The sequence below is a fragment of the Mytilus californianus genome, unplaced genomic scaffold (genome assembly GCF_021869535.1).
Source record: "Mytilus californianus isolate M0D057914Y unplaced genomic scaffold, xbMytCali1.0.p SCAF_4, whole genome shotgun sequence".
Classification (NCBI taxonomy): Eukaryota; Metazoa; Mollusca; class Bivalvia; order Mytilida; family Mytilidae; genus Mytilus; species Mytilus californianus.
The window spans coordinates 96,612,910-96,628,756 of NW_026262690.1; the positions used below are offsets into that span (position 1 = coordinate 96,612,910).

The following is a 15,847-nucleotide window of genomic DNA, read 5'->3' on the forward strand; positions in this document are numbered from 1 at the left end:
GACCTGTTTGAGTCAGTTTGAAGAACAAAATTTCTGATCAAAGCTGGGTGTTCTTCCTCTTAGCCCCCTTCTGAATCTGCCACTGTTGAGTTTATTAATTGATTTTTCCATACATTATCATTACTATCAAATGGCAATGCCTGACTTAATAATTTCAATAAATTTAGTTTTTGACTGATTTTTTAAAGTCAGAACATGACTTGACCTGTTTAAGTCAATTTGCAGAACAAAATTTCCAATCAAAGCTAGGTGTACTTCCTTTAAGCCCTGCTTCTGGATCTGCCATTTTTGAGTTTATTATTTGATAAATTTTTAGAAACAATTAAGTCAAATGGTTATTTATTTTAGGGGATCTTACATATATTTGTCTTTTATCTGACGTTCCCGTACATTCATTAAATATCATATGGCAATGCCCGGCTTAAACATTTCAATAAATTTATTTTAGTTTTGGACTGACTCTTTTAAGTCAGAACATGATTTGACCTGTTTAAAACAAAATACATTTAATATTGAATATACCAAATAAACTTTTTTATAGTCCTCATTATTGTGCTTTATGGGGACCTTATTTCCTCAGTCTATTATCTGGCTTACCCATACATTTTTAAATCAATATGACAATACTAGACTTAAAAGTTGTAATACGTTTAGTATGACTGACTCTTTGAAGTCAGAACATAATGTGACTTGTTTGAGTCAGTTTGCACAACAGTATTTACCTCAATGAAATATTAAAACAAGAGTGCACACACTGAAATGTCTCGCCTTCTTTACTAATCATTGATATTATGTTGATAGTCCTAAATATAAAGCTTTATTACAACTGTCACATAAACTTAACATTAACCAAGAAAACTAAACATTGACCAATGAACCATGAAAATGAGGTCAAGGTCAGATGAACCGTGCCAGGCAGAAATGTACAGTTAACAATTCTTCCATATAACAAATATAGTTGACCTATTGCTTATAGTTTAAGAAAAACAGACCAAAACACAAAAACTTAACACTGATCAATGAACCGTGAAAATGAGGTCAAGGTCATATAAAACCTACGTGACTGACATATAGATCATAAAATATTTCCATAAACCAAATATAGTTGACCTATGGCATATAGTATTAGAAAAAAAGACCAAAACTCAAAAACTTAACTTTGACCACTGAACCATGAAAACGAGGTCAAGGTCAGATGACACCTGCTAGCTAGACATGTACACCTTACAATCATTCCATACACCAAATATAGTAGACCTATTGCATACAGTATAAGAAAAGCAGACCAAAACACAAAAACTTAACTATAACCACTGAACCATGAAAATGAGGTCAAGGTCAGATGACACCTGCCAGTTGGACATGTACACCTTACAGTCCTTCCATACACCGAATATACTAGACCTATTGCTTATAGTATCTGAGATATGGACTTGACCACGAAAACTTAACCTTGTTCACTGATCCATGAAATGAGGTCGAGGTCAAGTGAAAACTGTCTGACGGGCATGAGAACCTTGCTAGGTACGCACATACCAAATATAGTTATCCTACTACTTATAATAAGAGAGAATTTAACATTACAAAAAATGTTAACTTTTTTTTCAAGTAGTCACTGAACCATGAAAATGAGGTCAAGGACATTGGACATGTGACTGACGGAAACTTCGTAACATGAGGCATCCATATACAAAGTATGAAGCATCCAGGTCTTCCACCTTCTGAAATATAAAGCTTTTAAGAAGTTAGCTAACGACGCCGCCGCCGCCGCCGCCGCCGGATCACTATCCCTATATCGAGCTTTCTGCGACCAAAAGTCGCAGGCTTGACAATAATAAATATTTTGCTCTTAATAAATTTGGCTTAAAGTGGATGAGAATATATCTTTTATTAACATAGTCTTATCATGAATAAGTGTCTTGTTTTTCCTTGCAAGATTTGATGTATTGTCATGGTACTAGTAAATGTATCCAATATTGTATTTTGTAAATCTTTTGATATTCAGAAAATTGTATGATCCATTTTTAGCTTGACGGTGCCCGAAGGGCCCCATGTGAGCTTATGCCATCACTTGGCGTCCGTCGTCTGTTGCCGTCGTAAACTATTTAAAAAATCTTCTCCTCTGAAACTACTGGGCCAAATACCTTCAAACTTTAACTAAATGATCCTTAGGGTATCTAGTTTATAAATTGTATCCAAAGTTTTGATCCATCGACAAACATGGCCGCCATGGCTAAAAATAGAACATAGGGGTCAAATGCAGTTTTTGGCTTATATCTCAAAAACTAAAGCTTTTAGAGCAAATCTGACATGGGGTAAAATTGTTCAATTGGTCAATATCTATCAGCTCTGAAATTTTCAGATGAATGGAACAACCCAACAATGGGTTGCTGCCACCGAATTGGTAGTTTTAACAAAATTTTGCAGTTTTTTGTTATTATTTTGAATATTATTATAGATATATATAAACTGTAAGCAGCAATAATGTTCAGCAAAGTAAGATCTACAAAAAAATTAATATGACCATAATTGTCAATTGACCCCTTAAGGAGTTATTGCCCTTTAAAGACAATTTTACACAATTTGTTCATCAAGTTTGCTAACATTTAAAAATCTTCTTCTCTGAAACTACTGGGCCAATTACCTTCAAACTTTAACTAAATGTTCCTTAGGGTATCTTGTTTATAAATTGTATCCGAAATTTGTATCCATCGACAAACATGGCCGCCATGGCTAAAAATAGAACACAAGGGGTCAAATGCAGTTTTTGGCTTATATCTCAAAAACTAAAGCTTTTAGAGCAAATCTGACATGGGGTAAAATTGTTCAATTGGTCAATATCTATCAGCTCTGAAATTTTCAGATGAATCGAACAACCCAACAATGGGTTGCTGCCACTGAATTGGTAGTTTTAACAAAATTTTGCAGTTTTTTGTTATTATTTTGAATATTATTATTAGGATACTTATATGTAATATAAGTATTGTTTATACAAACAATATTTGCAGCCAACTTTGATAATTAATCTTTCCAGTAAACATGCTGACATTTTGGATACATTTAATTAACATACACAGACCATTTGCTACATCTTGAGATTAATTTCTCTGGCTTTTGACACTTTGAAGTTACACTGCAATCTCATCAGGGGACATACTAATCTATTCTTAATCAGATACATGTTACAATCATTCACTGTATGTGATGAAAGGCAGAATTATTTCAGTCTCATAGAATAATTACACATTAATTAGTATATATAAACTGATGGTCAGTTATTTCAGTCTCCTCCCACTAGATGATTGATGTACCCAAAATCTGTGTGTTAAGCCATATGCATGGTCTTTGTGCAATCAGTTTCTTGGTTCAAAGCAGTCAAACTAAGTTCAACTTGACAGTTTTACAGTGCTAGAATTCAATTTACCACCCACCAACCCCTTCCAAACACCTTCAATAATGATCATGACATGAGGAACATCTCAGCTTTTACCAGTGACATTTTTTACTTCATTACCTGTTTTCCTTGATGGAATTTTATCACTAAAATTTCATTCATCCCCAAGCATTTCGGGGACTTTTATCAAATTTATTCCAGCGCCAGATTGATAGACCCTGCTACTTACTACTTGTAATAGCACCACATGGGCTATCCCCCATGCAGACCTTGCACACCCCGGCTGCAGATGAGACGCCTAGTTTCATCCCCTTAGTGGAGAACCCTCGCTTCACATTCCCGGCTGGCGTATTGTCGGGCAGGCAGGTTCTTCCTCACACTACAGGTTGCAATTTGACTTGCTCAGCAGGAACTCCTAAATTCTTAATTATGCTGAGTGTTTCTCAAGGGCCAAAATATTTTGTTATTGAATTTATTGTATAAATAAATATTATTCATTCAAAATTCTGTCTGCTTTGAGCCAGTATGATTTATTGGGACTATGTTTTGGTTTTCACACAGATACCCCCTTTATCACTTAAGCTGACATTTCATTATTAGGGAGTTGGTTTAGATTCACAATGCTCAATTTCACTGATGGTGAGTTTATAAAATTTTGACTTTTTTACAATTTACTTTTGACTTAAAACTCACCATTGGGGACTTTGTGGGTTGTGATATTATATTGGAGTCTGGCTATCAAGAGAGTTACATCAGAAGTAAGAAAACATTGGATCTATGAGAATTTGTTTCATTACCATACAAACAGAAAATTATATGCAAATTTAAATACCAGGAGACAATAACAGATAAAACACCACCAATAAAAAAAGTATGGTTACATGATGGGACAACAATTAACACAGCAAAAAATTTACACCATTTACACAACTACAAGGACAATTTTGATTGTATAAAAGATATATATAAACTGTAAGCAGCAATAATGTTCAGCAAAGTAAGATCTACAAAAAAATTAATATGACCATAATTGTCAATTGACCCCTTAAGGAGTTATTGCCCTTTAAAGACAATTTTACACAATTTGTTCATCAAGTTTGCTAACATTTAAAAATCTTCTCCTCTGAAACTACTGGGCCAATTAACTTCAAACTTTAACTAAATGTTCCTTAGGGTATCTTGTTTATAAATTGTATCCGAAATTTGTATCCATCGACAAACATTGCCGCCATGGCTAAAAATAGAACACAAGGGTCAAATGCAGTTTTTGGCTTATATCTCAAAAACTAAATCTTTTAGAGCAAATGTGACAGGGGTAAAATTGTTTAATTGGTCAAGATCTATCTGCCCTGAAATTTTCAGACGAATCGAACAACCCATTGTTGACCCCTTAAGGAGTTATTGCCCTTTAAAGACAATTTTACACAATTTGTTCATCAAGTTTGCTAACATTTAAAAGTCTTCTCCTCTGAAATACAGGTGAGCGATTCAGGCTCTTGAGAGCCTCTTGTTTCTCACCTGGTTTTTGTTTGTATTTTGAAATAATTGAATGTGATGAGATAAATATATTATGTTTAGATTCTGGAAAGGAGAAGGTATGATGTCAGATGAGCCCCACTTTTTAAAACTCTTTAATTCGAAACTAGTAATCACCATATTTTTATGGATATTGATAACAAAGTGGTAGTAATGACTGCTTCAAATCAGAACAAAAATGACCTCTCTAAGTCAAAATGCATTAAAAAGGGGCATAAATCTTATTAGAATATGAAGATATTAAGTCACAATATTTTGTGCAAAAGCTGACCCGTGGAAGTCATTTTATGATAAATTAAAGTCTGACATAAACTGACCTGTACAAGTCATATTCTGTTGAGTGCAAGAAGGGAGACAACACTTACATCAAATTATATCTGACCTATGGAAGTCATTTTATTCTGACTTGTTTATGTCAGAGCTCTGACTGCTTGTTGAGGATGCTGAAGAAATAAACTATGTTATTCAACAAAAAGCATTACTTTGTAAAAATGACAAAAATCCTGAAGAGAAGACTTCCAACAATTTGTAACATTTGACATATATATAACAAACTGTATATTTTAAAATGTGTACATTTTAAAAGTATGACCACTGAATATAACGCTTTGACATTTATTTACCTGTGAATGTTTATACAGGGTAAGTAACAGAGCATAAGGTCCTGATCTGTAAGCTGGTATATATTCTCTTCCTCCTCCTCCACCTTGGTTACCAGATTTTTGTCTTTTCTAAAGGAATTGTAAGAATTCATTACTAAAATCTATATTATCAAATAAAAAAAAATAGGTCAAAGTCTCAAATGGCCGTGCTGCAATATTTGTGACTAAGTTTTGCTGAAAAATGACTAAGTTTCAAAGTCTAGAAAAATGAGAAAAAAATTGATAGAACAATTCCATAATAGCAAGTGCACAATTCAAACATATGTGCAATCTTCATGTAAAGTTTCAGGGATCTGGGTTGAAAACTGTAGGATGAGTTGATTACACAAAACTTTTACATTCTTTCATAAATTTTGCTGAAAAAAGACAAAGTTCCCAAGTCAAGAAAAATGTGAAAAAAATCCTTAAACAATTCCATCATGAAAGGTCAACAAATGTGCAATCTTCTTGTGAAGTTTCAGGGCTCTAGGTTGAAAACTGTCATAGGAGTTGATTACACATATTTTTTTTTTCCTAAGGGAGATTTAGAGGTTGATATTTGGGATGAGTGTCTTCTGAGGACTGCATGTTGACCTCTAAATGTCTAAACCCCACATTTGCATTTATCCAAAATTTTGAGTTTTTTTCTAGATTGAATGGTCATCAAGTCAAAACTCATACATTTTCTTTTCAAAATTGTAGATACAAATGTTTTTTAGGGTTGTTTGTTGAAAGATTGTCATAATTTTATGTTAAAAATCTAATAACTAAATATCAAATTGTAAGAAATCCTTTAGAAAACTACCACTAATTTAATCCTTAGTGACACCGAATTAGTTGCTTTTATTTTGACATAGGTAAATTTTGACAAAGATAACAAAGTTATTAATGTATTTCATTAAGATTCTTTATGTTCATATTTAATATGAATGTATGTAGAAGAGCTTAAACACAAAATACCCTGGGAACAGGTGCCTGCTCTTCATCATCATTTTCTGATTCTGCAGAGAAAAATCTATGATCCTGTTCTGTCTTTGCAATTTGTTTCTTTTGGGTCTTTTTCTGTTTTGGTGCTTCATCTTCAGTCATCAAAAATGGTGCATTATCAGCAGAACCTGTTATCAAAAGTTTGCATGATTTAGGATTTTCTATTAATCAAAGTCGATACTCACAGTTTTTTAAATAAGTTACTGTATTAACTAAATTTTTGTTTTAATTAAACATCTTTGTCATGTATGAAAGGTTTTAATCTATCTTGGTATTGCTGCCATATCATACTTAACTCTAAGTGATTATTAAAATTTCAGTGTCAGACGAAAAAGTTCACAAAAAAGATTTTTCAATCTGATATTTTATATGTAGATACAACACAATTCCAATGATCAATGGTCTAAAATTCTGCTTAGTAATTATCCATAAAGACACATAACCTGAATCATTTTGCATTCTAATATTGAATATCAATTGTCTATCCAGAGAAGAAAAAAAAAGAAAAAATAATATCATGAGACATGAAAGAGGATTTGAAAGTGAAAGATAAATAACTCCTTTCACTCACCATATTCAGCAATGTGTTTTGATAGTTTAACATCCAACATCTTGCATATTTTGTCTCCTGAAAAAGAAAATTTAAAATCTCGCAATTTAAAAAAAAATATTTAGAAAATATGTAAACCAAATTGAATTATAATTTTTTTTTAATAAATTCTATGGGACTTTTGCCAAATTTTATGAGTTTATTTGAATAACGATAATAAAACTGCTTCTCTCACAAGATAAAAACTCCTGAAAAATATTTCACAGGCTTAATCTATTCAAACTTGAATAAATCTTTCATTCAGAATTACACAATAAGAATCAAATGTCTTCTTGAGATGCAATAACTAAAAATATTATACTGTCCCTCAGACATTTTGGAGTAAACTGTTTTGTGAAAATAACATATGATCTGTTTATTAACTGTTTTGTTTTGGGGTTTTGGCAAATAAATTATCATTTCCAAATGGAATTATGAGAACAGGTTTATGCAATAGGAATATGAACCCTACTTTGTTCTAGACTAACACTCTGAGCTAGATTTTCAACATGCCAGATTTTGCCCTTACTCCTTCATGAATAATTTTTAACAAAGAAGCAGCAAATACCAATTTTAAAGACTTTCGTTTGACCAGGCTAGGTAAAGATTTGATATATTTCAACTTCATTTATGCCTATAACAACAACAAATGTTGATAAAAAGCTAAACATTGCTAAATTCTTGACATATGATGTAATATGAACAGCTGCATGTTGAACTCTTGAAGTCTATTTTTGCATTACTGTTGTAGAGTTGCTCTCTCAATGACATTCAACCAATATTGACTTTTATTTTAACATTTTGCACATTCTCAAAAAGTCAAACTTGTGACATATTACAAAAAGTAATATCTTCTATATAGTGTTGTAGGATAATACAAACCAAAATATTCCAACATTTTACAATCCTTTCCTGATGCTATTGGTAAGGGATAATTCCTTAATGATTTCAATGCCTGAAAACAAAGGTAATGTTTGTCATGGGAAAATTGCATACATACAATTCTTAAAAGTAAAAGTTCATATAAGTCTTTCATTATATATCACTAATTCCATTATTATTTTCATCATGAAAGCCAATTAATTTGTAATATTATAAGTTAAGCAAACAAGTATAATAATGCTAATTTAAACTAATTTTTGACCACATTTTTGATAAAAGCATGCATGTACATGTACCATGTGAAAGTATCTGGATCATATTTGTTGTAGTTTGTATGTCTGTTTCCTAGGATGTTGGTGTGGTCTGTTGTACTGTTCAATATTTTAGGTAATTCTTGTTATCTTTTGTGTGTATTATGTAAGAACACAATATATATATACACAATTGTTTATAAACTGCATCACCATGGGCATCAGCAGCCAATCCATTATCTACCTGTGTAGTTCAGGTCAGCCTATCCCCGCTATAGTAGGCTTCTTATGTTACTTAGACATATATTAAAATGAAAAAGTACACAGCATTTACTAAACTTGCAGTGATGTGGTTTTTTTTGGTCCGTGTTGAAGGCCTCACAGTAACTTTAAAATGAAGAACAGCAATAAAAGTGCTGTTTCTTTGCTTTTCGTGTCTTTTGCTGTGCATGTCCTGATTTTGTGTCATGAATGGATACCCCATATCCTTTCTTATTATGATATAACAGTTAGGAATTTAGTTGCCAAACAATCATTTGATAGTTCTCTGTACAGAAATTTCAGTTTCTTCCACCTATCAAAATGGAACAGGAAATTTTATATGATTCAGATTGTCTAGAATATGTTGTGTTCAATTCCTAACAAACAAGCACATAAACAGTTGATCGATCATTAATATAAATTCCAATAAGGACCAGGGGAAAATCATTTCCATAATACATTATTTACATGAAGCAAAGACTCTCAAAAGCGAAAATATATATTGCTTTTAAACTATCTGGAACTCTTTTTATATTTTACCTTAGCATAAACAAACTGTGTCTTAATTCCTTTTTCTGTAGCATCATCTTTCCATTCTTGTAACCAATAGGCAAATAATGGATTTGGACAAACAGGTTTTGTCTTTTTCCTTTTACCATACAATGGGTGTCTCTCCATTTTCTTTGTCTAAAATCAAATTAATCTTTAAGAGTTCCATCTGGAGCTTTTCTACTTAAAAAAAACTTGAAAATAGCCTCCATATGGAATTCTTACTAACAGATTGGACAGTTCAGTAGCCAGAAGTTATTAAATGGTCAATTTATATAATTCACATGGAAGGATGCACTTCTATCACTTTTTATCAAAGTAGTTGCTTCAATGTACATTGTAGATTAACCTTAATTCATGCATCTAACATTGTCTAACACTTACTATTCTTCAAGAAAACTGGTACATATAATTGCACAATTTTAAATATTGATATTTATCCTTTCTATTAACTTCTCAGTAAATGAAACCTACATGTTACTAAGCTTTGATTCCACTTTAACAGATTGGGCACAACAAGCAAATGATTAATTTATATCCTTCAAATAAGAGAGGGAAATTTTTCACCAGATTTAGTCATTTTTTGGGACTAAAAAGTCTGTTTTTTTTTATCTATCTCAAATTCATCATGTTCATACCAAAGTCACAACATAAACAAATTGGTACAGTTTTAGTAATTTTACAACCTATTAAAACAACCTGAAATTTGTATCTGTAAAAACTTTAAGAACGATTTCTGGCATGCAACAGTTTGGAAATATTGAAGTGATTTTAATATAACTTAAAAACTGGAAGGTATCATCATAATCATGCTACTTTCAATTTTGAGAAACCAGACGTTTCATGTTTTATTCATAAATTTGGAATGAATTTTGATTTGAGATATGGAGTTGCTTCTGACAGCACAAATAAAAAACAACTAACAAAAAACAATAGACACAATTAATTTAGCATCAATGTAAACATAAATAAGAAGATGTGGTATGAGTGCCAATGAGACAACTCTCCATCCAAGTCACAATGTATAAAAAGTAAACAATTATAGGTCAAAGTACAGCCTTCAACACGGAGCCTCGGCTCACACCGAACAGCAAGCTATAAAGGGCCCCAAAATGACTTGTGTAAAACAATTCAAACAGGAAAACCAACGGTTTAATCTATATAAAAAACAAAAAACACTGAAGAACCACACCAACAAATGACAACCACTGAACAACAGGCTCCTGACTTCACCCATTTATCAAGTTGGGGACGATCCTCATAATGGGTACTTTTCCAACTACCCACTTTTGGATTATTATACCCAAAGTCGATATCATTTTACATTGATAAAAAAATTAATTTCGTATTTCATCATAATCATGGTAATGGCTGTCATCCAGCAAACATTCATTATGTTCATATAAATAGCAACATTTTTCCCTTTAAGATCATAGCTAGTTCAAATGAATACAAAGAAGTAACATAACTTTCTAATTTGTGCACTTTCACAAAATTCCTGTCACATCATGCACATTATGCTGAAGTTATTACATCACAGTAAGAATCGACTGTTTGAGGACGTCATTTACACCAATTGACCTAGGGTGTATCTCATTCATAAAAAAAAAACTTGAGATTGGTGTATGGCCTACAAAAATTCTTATTTAGAGCCGTAAATATAACTTTTGTCCAGATGTTATTTTTGTCATGGTGTCTTTTGAGTGAAATGTTGTCATTTAATTGAATGTTTGTGCCATAACTGCAAATATCTTGAAATCCAAAGTTTATATTTTTATCACTGGAAATTGGTACCTGATTTGGGGTATAATACTCATAAATGGGGATAATACCCATCAGCGGGTCTCATTGGGGTCTATGTGTGACACAGGATTGACTGATATTTTGTAAGCGTGACATGTGAAAGTCAAATTATTGTGTGTGAAAACGGGAAGCGAAGTCGTGACACGTGAAATTACAACTGTTATTATTACAATGGTAAGCGGGATACGGGAATCTGACAAAACAATAAGCGTGATCCCAGATCAGAACCCCCCATTTAAATACACCTTATTGCTATTTGTCCGCAATTACTGGACATCACAAAGGTTCAAGTTAAATTTTGACGTCATAATAGAAAACATCTGAAGCCACAATGAAAAAGTGATTGTTGTATGACGTCAATATTCCAAGAGGCGCAGATTTCCAAATAGTGATAAGCTAGGTCAATGAAGATCTTCAACACAAAACCTATAAAAAGGGTGCGAACTTGAATGGGGACGAACGTGAATGTGATCACCCTGTAACATGGAAATGCGAAGGTGTATGCTGAGATGATTGTGACATATGGCATCATAGATCATGCATCGAATTATGCACAGCTGACTATGAACTACTAGAAAGATCTAATGTTCAATGGCTTTGCTGTAAATGTGATAGCATTAATGTATCATCCTTTACATTTCATAAATACAGGCTTAATACTACCAACTATTATGAACCACTTTCACATAACATCACGTTTGAATCCATATCATCAAGCATATTCAGCCCTTTGAAAGCCAGCAGCCCCAAAATGAGAACAAATTCAAAAACCAGTCAGAACACAACAAATAAGAGCAGAACAGAAAGCAAAAACATCTTCAACCTACCAGAAAAACAAAACCTACGAATACTAACTATTAACTGTAGGAGCATAAAAAACAAAACATCAGAATTCAAGGCAGCAGTCAATTACATATTACCCGACATAATTTGTGGAATGGAATCATGGTTAAAAGGAGAAAAGCCTGGGAAAAATCCAACAAAAGACGCAATAAAATCAAGCGAAGTATTCCCAGAAGGTTATACAGCATATAGAAATGACAGGGGAACGCTTGGAGGAGTCTTTATATTAGTCCATAATGACATCATAACTGTAGAACAAACTGAACTTGTTACAAACTGAGAAATTAAATGGGTTAAAATACAACTTAAAGGGAAAAAAGAACTACTCATCGGCTCATTCTACATGCCACAAAGGAACATGAAATGTGTAGAAGAATTAGAAAAATCACTGAACATCATGCAATAGCCAGAAATACCAACATCATGTTAACAGGAGACTTTAACTGTTCAGATATTAACTGGGAAACATCAACAGTTAACTCAAACGCAAACGATAAAGAAATCCAAAACAAAATTATGGAACTATAACAGCCACATTCCAACTAACTCAAATACATGAACTACCAGCAAGAAAAAACAACCTCCTTGATTTAGTATTCACCACCAATCCATCTTTAGTTAAAACATCAAAAAACGCACCAGGCATATCAGATCATGAAATGGTGATAACAGACTGCGACACTAAGCCATACTATCAACGCAGCAAACCAAGAAAATGCTATATCTACTCATAGGCAAATTGGGAAAAACTAAATGAAGACACCTCTAAAACATCAACAAGAATTAAACAGATGTACACACAAGGTTCAAATGTCAAAGAAATGAGTGACACGTTCAAGAAAGAGTTATTCCAAAGCATGGACAAACATATACCATCTAAAGAAATCTGCTCAAAAAACAGCCTTCCCTGGATAACACACAAAATAAGGAAGATGTTCAAAAAGAAAAGCAGATTATACCAGCAAGCTAAAAGAACAAAAAATTGGTCAAACTACAGGCACTTCCAAAAAGAAGTCAAAAGTCAAATTAGGAAAGCAAAATGGTCATATATCAACGACACCATACTAAAGGGCCTAGAAACAAACAATACCAAGCCATTCTGGAAATACATCAAATCCAGAAAAAATGACAACATTGGAGTAGCCCCATTAAAAAACAAAGAGAAACTCATCAGCGACAGCAAAGGGATAGCTGAAATACTATTACAACAATTCAAATCGGTCTTCACAATAGATAAATCCACAAAAATATCAGACACAACAAAACATATTGAGGAATCTATACCAAACCTCATAATAACAGAAAAGGGACTAGAAAAACTGCTGAAAGATGTCAACCCATCAAAAGCCTCTGGACTAGATGGATTTCCAAACAGAATTTTGAAAGAATGTGCAAGTCAAATTACACCAGGACTGACAGCAATCTTCCAAAAATCTATAGACACTGGAACCCTTCCACAAGACTGGCTTAATGCAAACATATCATGCATTTTCAAAAAAGGCGATAAACATGCTGCTGAGAATTACAGACCTGTATCGTTAATATCAGTACCATGTAACATGTGTAAGATCCTGGAACATATAATATGCAGGCATATAATGAAACATCTAGAAAAGCATGATGGGTTAACATCTTTAAGCCATGGTTTTAGATCCGGTTACTCATGTGAAACCCAACTACTTGTCACTATGAACGACTTCATGAAAGCATATGATGCCGGACTACAAACCGATATTGCCATACTAGATTTCTCAAAGGCTTTCGACACAGTACCCCATAAGAAACTACTATCAAAAATGGGAGATTATGGAATTCGTGGGCCAATAAACAACTAGCTGAATATGTTTTTGACAAACAGGAAAATGAAAGTGGTAGTGGAAGGAGAACAATCAGAAGAAGTAACAGTGGACTCTGGAGTCCCGCAAGGCACAGTCCTAGGACCGTTGCTATTCCTTTGCCATATAAATGACCTCCCAGATGCAGTCAAATCTTCAGTCAGACTTTTCGCTGATGACTGCCTTTTTTTCAGAACAGTGAAATCTCAGAAAGACCACACCATACTTCAAGAAGACCTCAAAAACCTAGAAGTATGGGCAGAAAAATGGGGAATGCGGTTCAATGCCAAAAAATGCTACATCCTAAGCATCAGAAACAAGAGCCATAAATTCTACAGTTTAAATGGACACATACTTCAGCAAGTCCAGCATAACCCGTACCTAGGCCTACAAATTTCAGAGGACCTCAAATGGACCACCCACATATCAAACGTGGCAAAGAAAGCAAATTCAACACTAGGCTTTCTAAGAAGAAACTTGAAATACTGCACACAAGATTGTAAAAAAACAGCTTACATCTCGCTCGTCAGATCAACGATGGAATATGGAGCCATAGTATGGGACCCCTACACGGTAACTAACATAAATAAGCTTAAAAGGATACAACGTCAAGCTGCAAGATTTATCACCAGGGATTACAAGTCAAGAGAGGACGGATGTGTCTCTAAAATGCTTGCCCAACTGGAACTACAAGATCTCCAGACAAGATGAACAAGCCAGAAGTTAATATTTATGTACAAACTGGTTGTGGAGGTTAAAAGTATGATATTTACACTAATATAAGCAAACACGTCTGTTCAGCCATAACTTTTTTTTTTTTTTTTAACGATAACAAATATTTTTATTCAATCATTTCCTGATATATAAATACCTAAGTAGCCCAGGTCGCATACTTAGGGGCCCCTGTATTTTAACAGCCTCACTTGACCAGGGAAAAAATCAAATGAATTTAAACTTACAATAGTTTTACATACATATATTTAAATAACCAATACAATCGATTTTACCTGTTAAGCATCACTGTAATACATAATCACTATCGTATATCCGGTTCACTGACTAACATGTGTTTATTTAAACTTGAAAAATATATATTTGATTGCCATAACTTTTAATAACAACTCCTTAGAGCCCACAGCGACGTCCCTCACGGTAGTCGGCGACATGGTCAATGGTAATGTACAAACTCAAGAACATCTTTATCCCGCAATAATCTCGACATAGATTGAGGGGCTGGTTCCCGCTATGGAACCAGACGAATTCCTCAAAAAAGCACATCCGAAATGAACCATACCTGCCAAGAAATTCGAAGAATACCACGCAACAAATATTGTGGAAAAGCAAGTAAAGAATCACTCTAAGTGTTTTGACATTCCACCAAGCAAAACACCACAATATTCAAACTCATTCTTTGTAAAGACAGTGATCGCGTGGAATCAGCTAGACGACACTGTAGTGCGCGCATCAAGCGTAGAGAGCTTCAAATCGGCTCTCACACCCCGTCAATAAATCGGCGGCGCTCTCTTAAACCGTTGTATTAAAGCCAGTATTGGTATCGACAACGGATTCATATTCTCAGATCTGCAGTGACATCACAACATGTAACTGACCAATCAATGATTAGCATTTGTGTTATGTAAACAATGTTGAGAGGTGATGCCAATAAGAATCCTCTAGATTTTCCATAGACTTCAATGCAAATTGATTTAATTGATATATATCGACACCAGTTGAATATAGTAATTTTACTCTTTTAATATTGTTAAAGACACTATACAATATCTCCATTTTGATTTTTATCATACTATATCATCTGGTTAAAAAATAATCGGCAATATAAATAATCAGTAATCACCTTCAAATAGATGAAAAATCTAGAGGATTCCTATTGGCATCACCCCTTGAAAAATTTAAATGCCAGGATGTCCGGATCTGAGAATAGAGAACGTGATTAAATTAGGCGAACGGAACCAGATTCCTTTTTATGGGGAGATTTTTGAATGTCGACTTTGTGTTTCTCACTTTCTGTACACGAAACTAAGCAGCTGATGTACCTTTTAAAATCTGGATATTTATATAGTCTTTCCTACTCCAACTCAGAGTACCCTACCATGAGCTGTGATGTGGGAAATCATAATATGAGGCGGCAAATTTTGAAAATGGCGCCAAAATGCAGTAAATGATACTTTATAATTAGCTATTTATTTTTTTCAATCATCTTACCATAGCTAAACTTTTTTTTCTTAATTTAGTTTTTGTTTCTACAAACATTATCA

The 15,847-nt window shown here is 33.5% G+C and overlaps 1 protein-coding gene across 2 annotated transcripts in view; it reads right to left on the reverse strand.

Moving 5' to 3' along the window:
• LOC127698937 (crossover junction endonuclease MUS81-like) overlaps positions 1-15,733 on the reverse strand; it is a 44,263-nt gene extending 28,530 nt beyond the window's left edge. For both annotated transcript variants that reach the window (XM_052202696.1, XM_052202698.1), the window contains exons 1-6: positions 15,626-15,733; positions 9,082-9,228; positions 8,030-8,102; positions 7,130-7,186; positions 6,532-6,686; positions 5,554-5,661 (exon numbers count right to left, since the gene is read on the reverse strand). In XM_052202696.1, the coding sequence (XP_052058656.1) occupies positions 5,554-5,661; positions 6,532-6,686; positions 7,130-7,186; positions 8,030-8,102; positions 9,082-9,219 (531 nt within the window). In that variant the 5' untranslated portion in view covers positions 9,220-9,228; positions 15,626-15,733. The remainder of the gene's footprint in view (positions 1-5,553; positions 5,662-6,531; positions 6,687-7,129; positions 7,187-8,029; positions 8,103-9,081; positions 9,229-15,625) is intronic.
• Between the last annotated feature and the right edge of the window lie 114 nt (positions 15,734-15,847).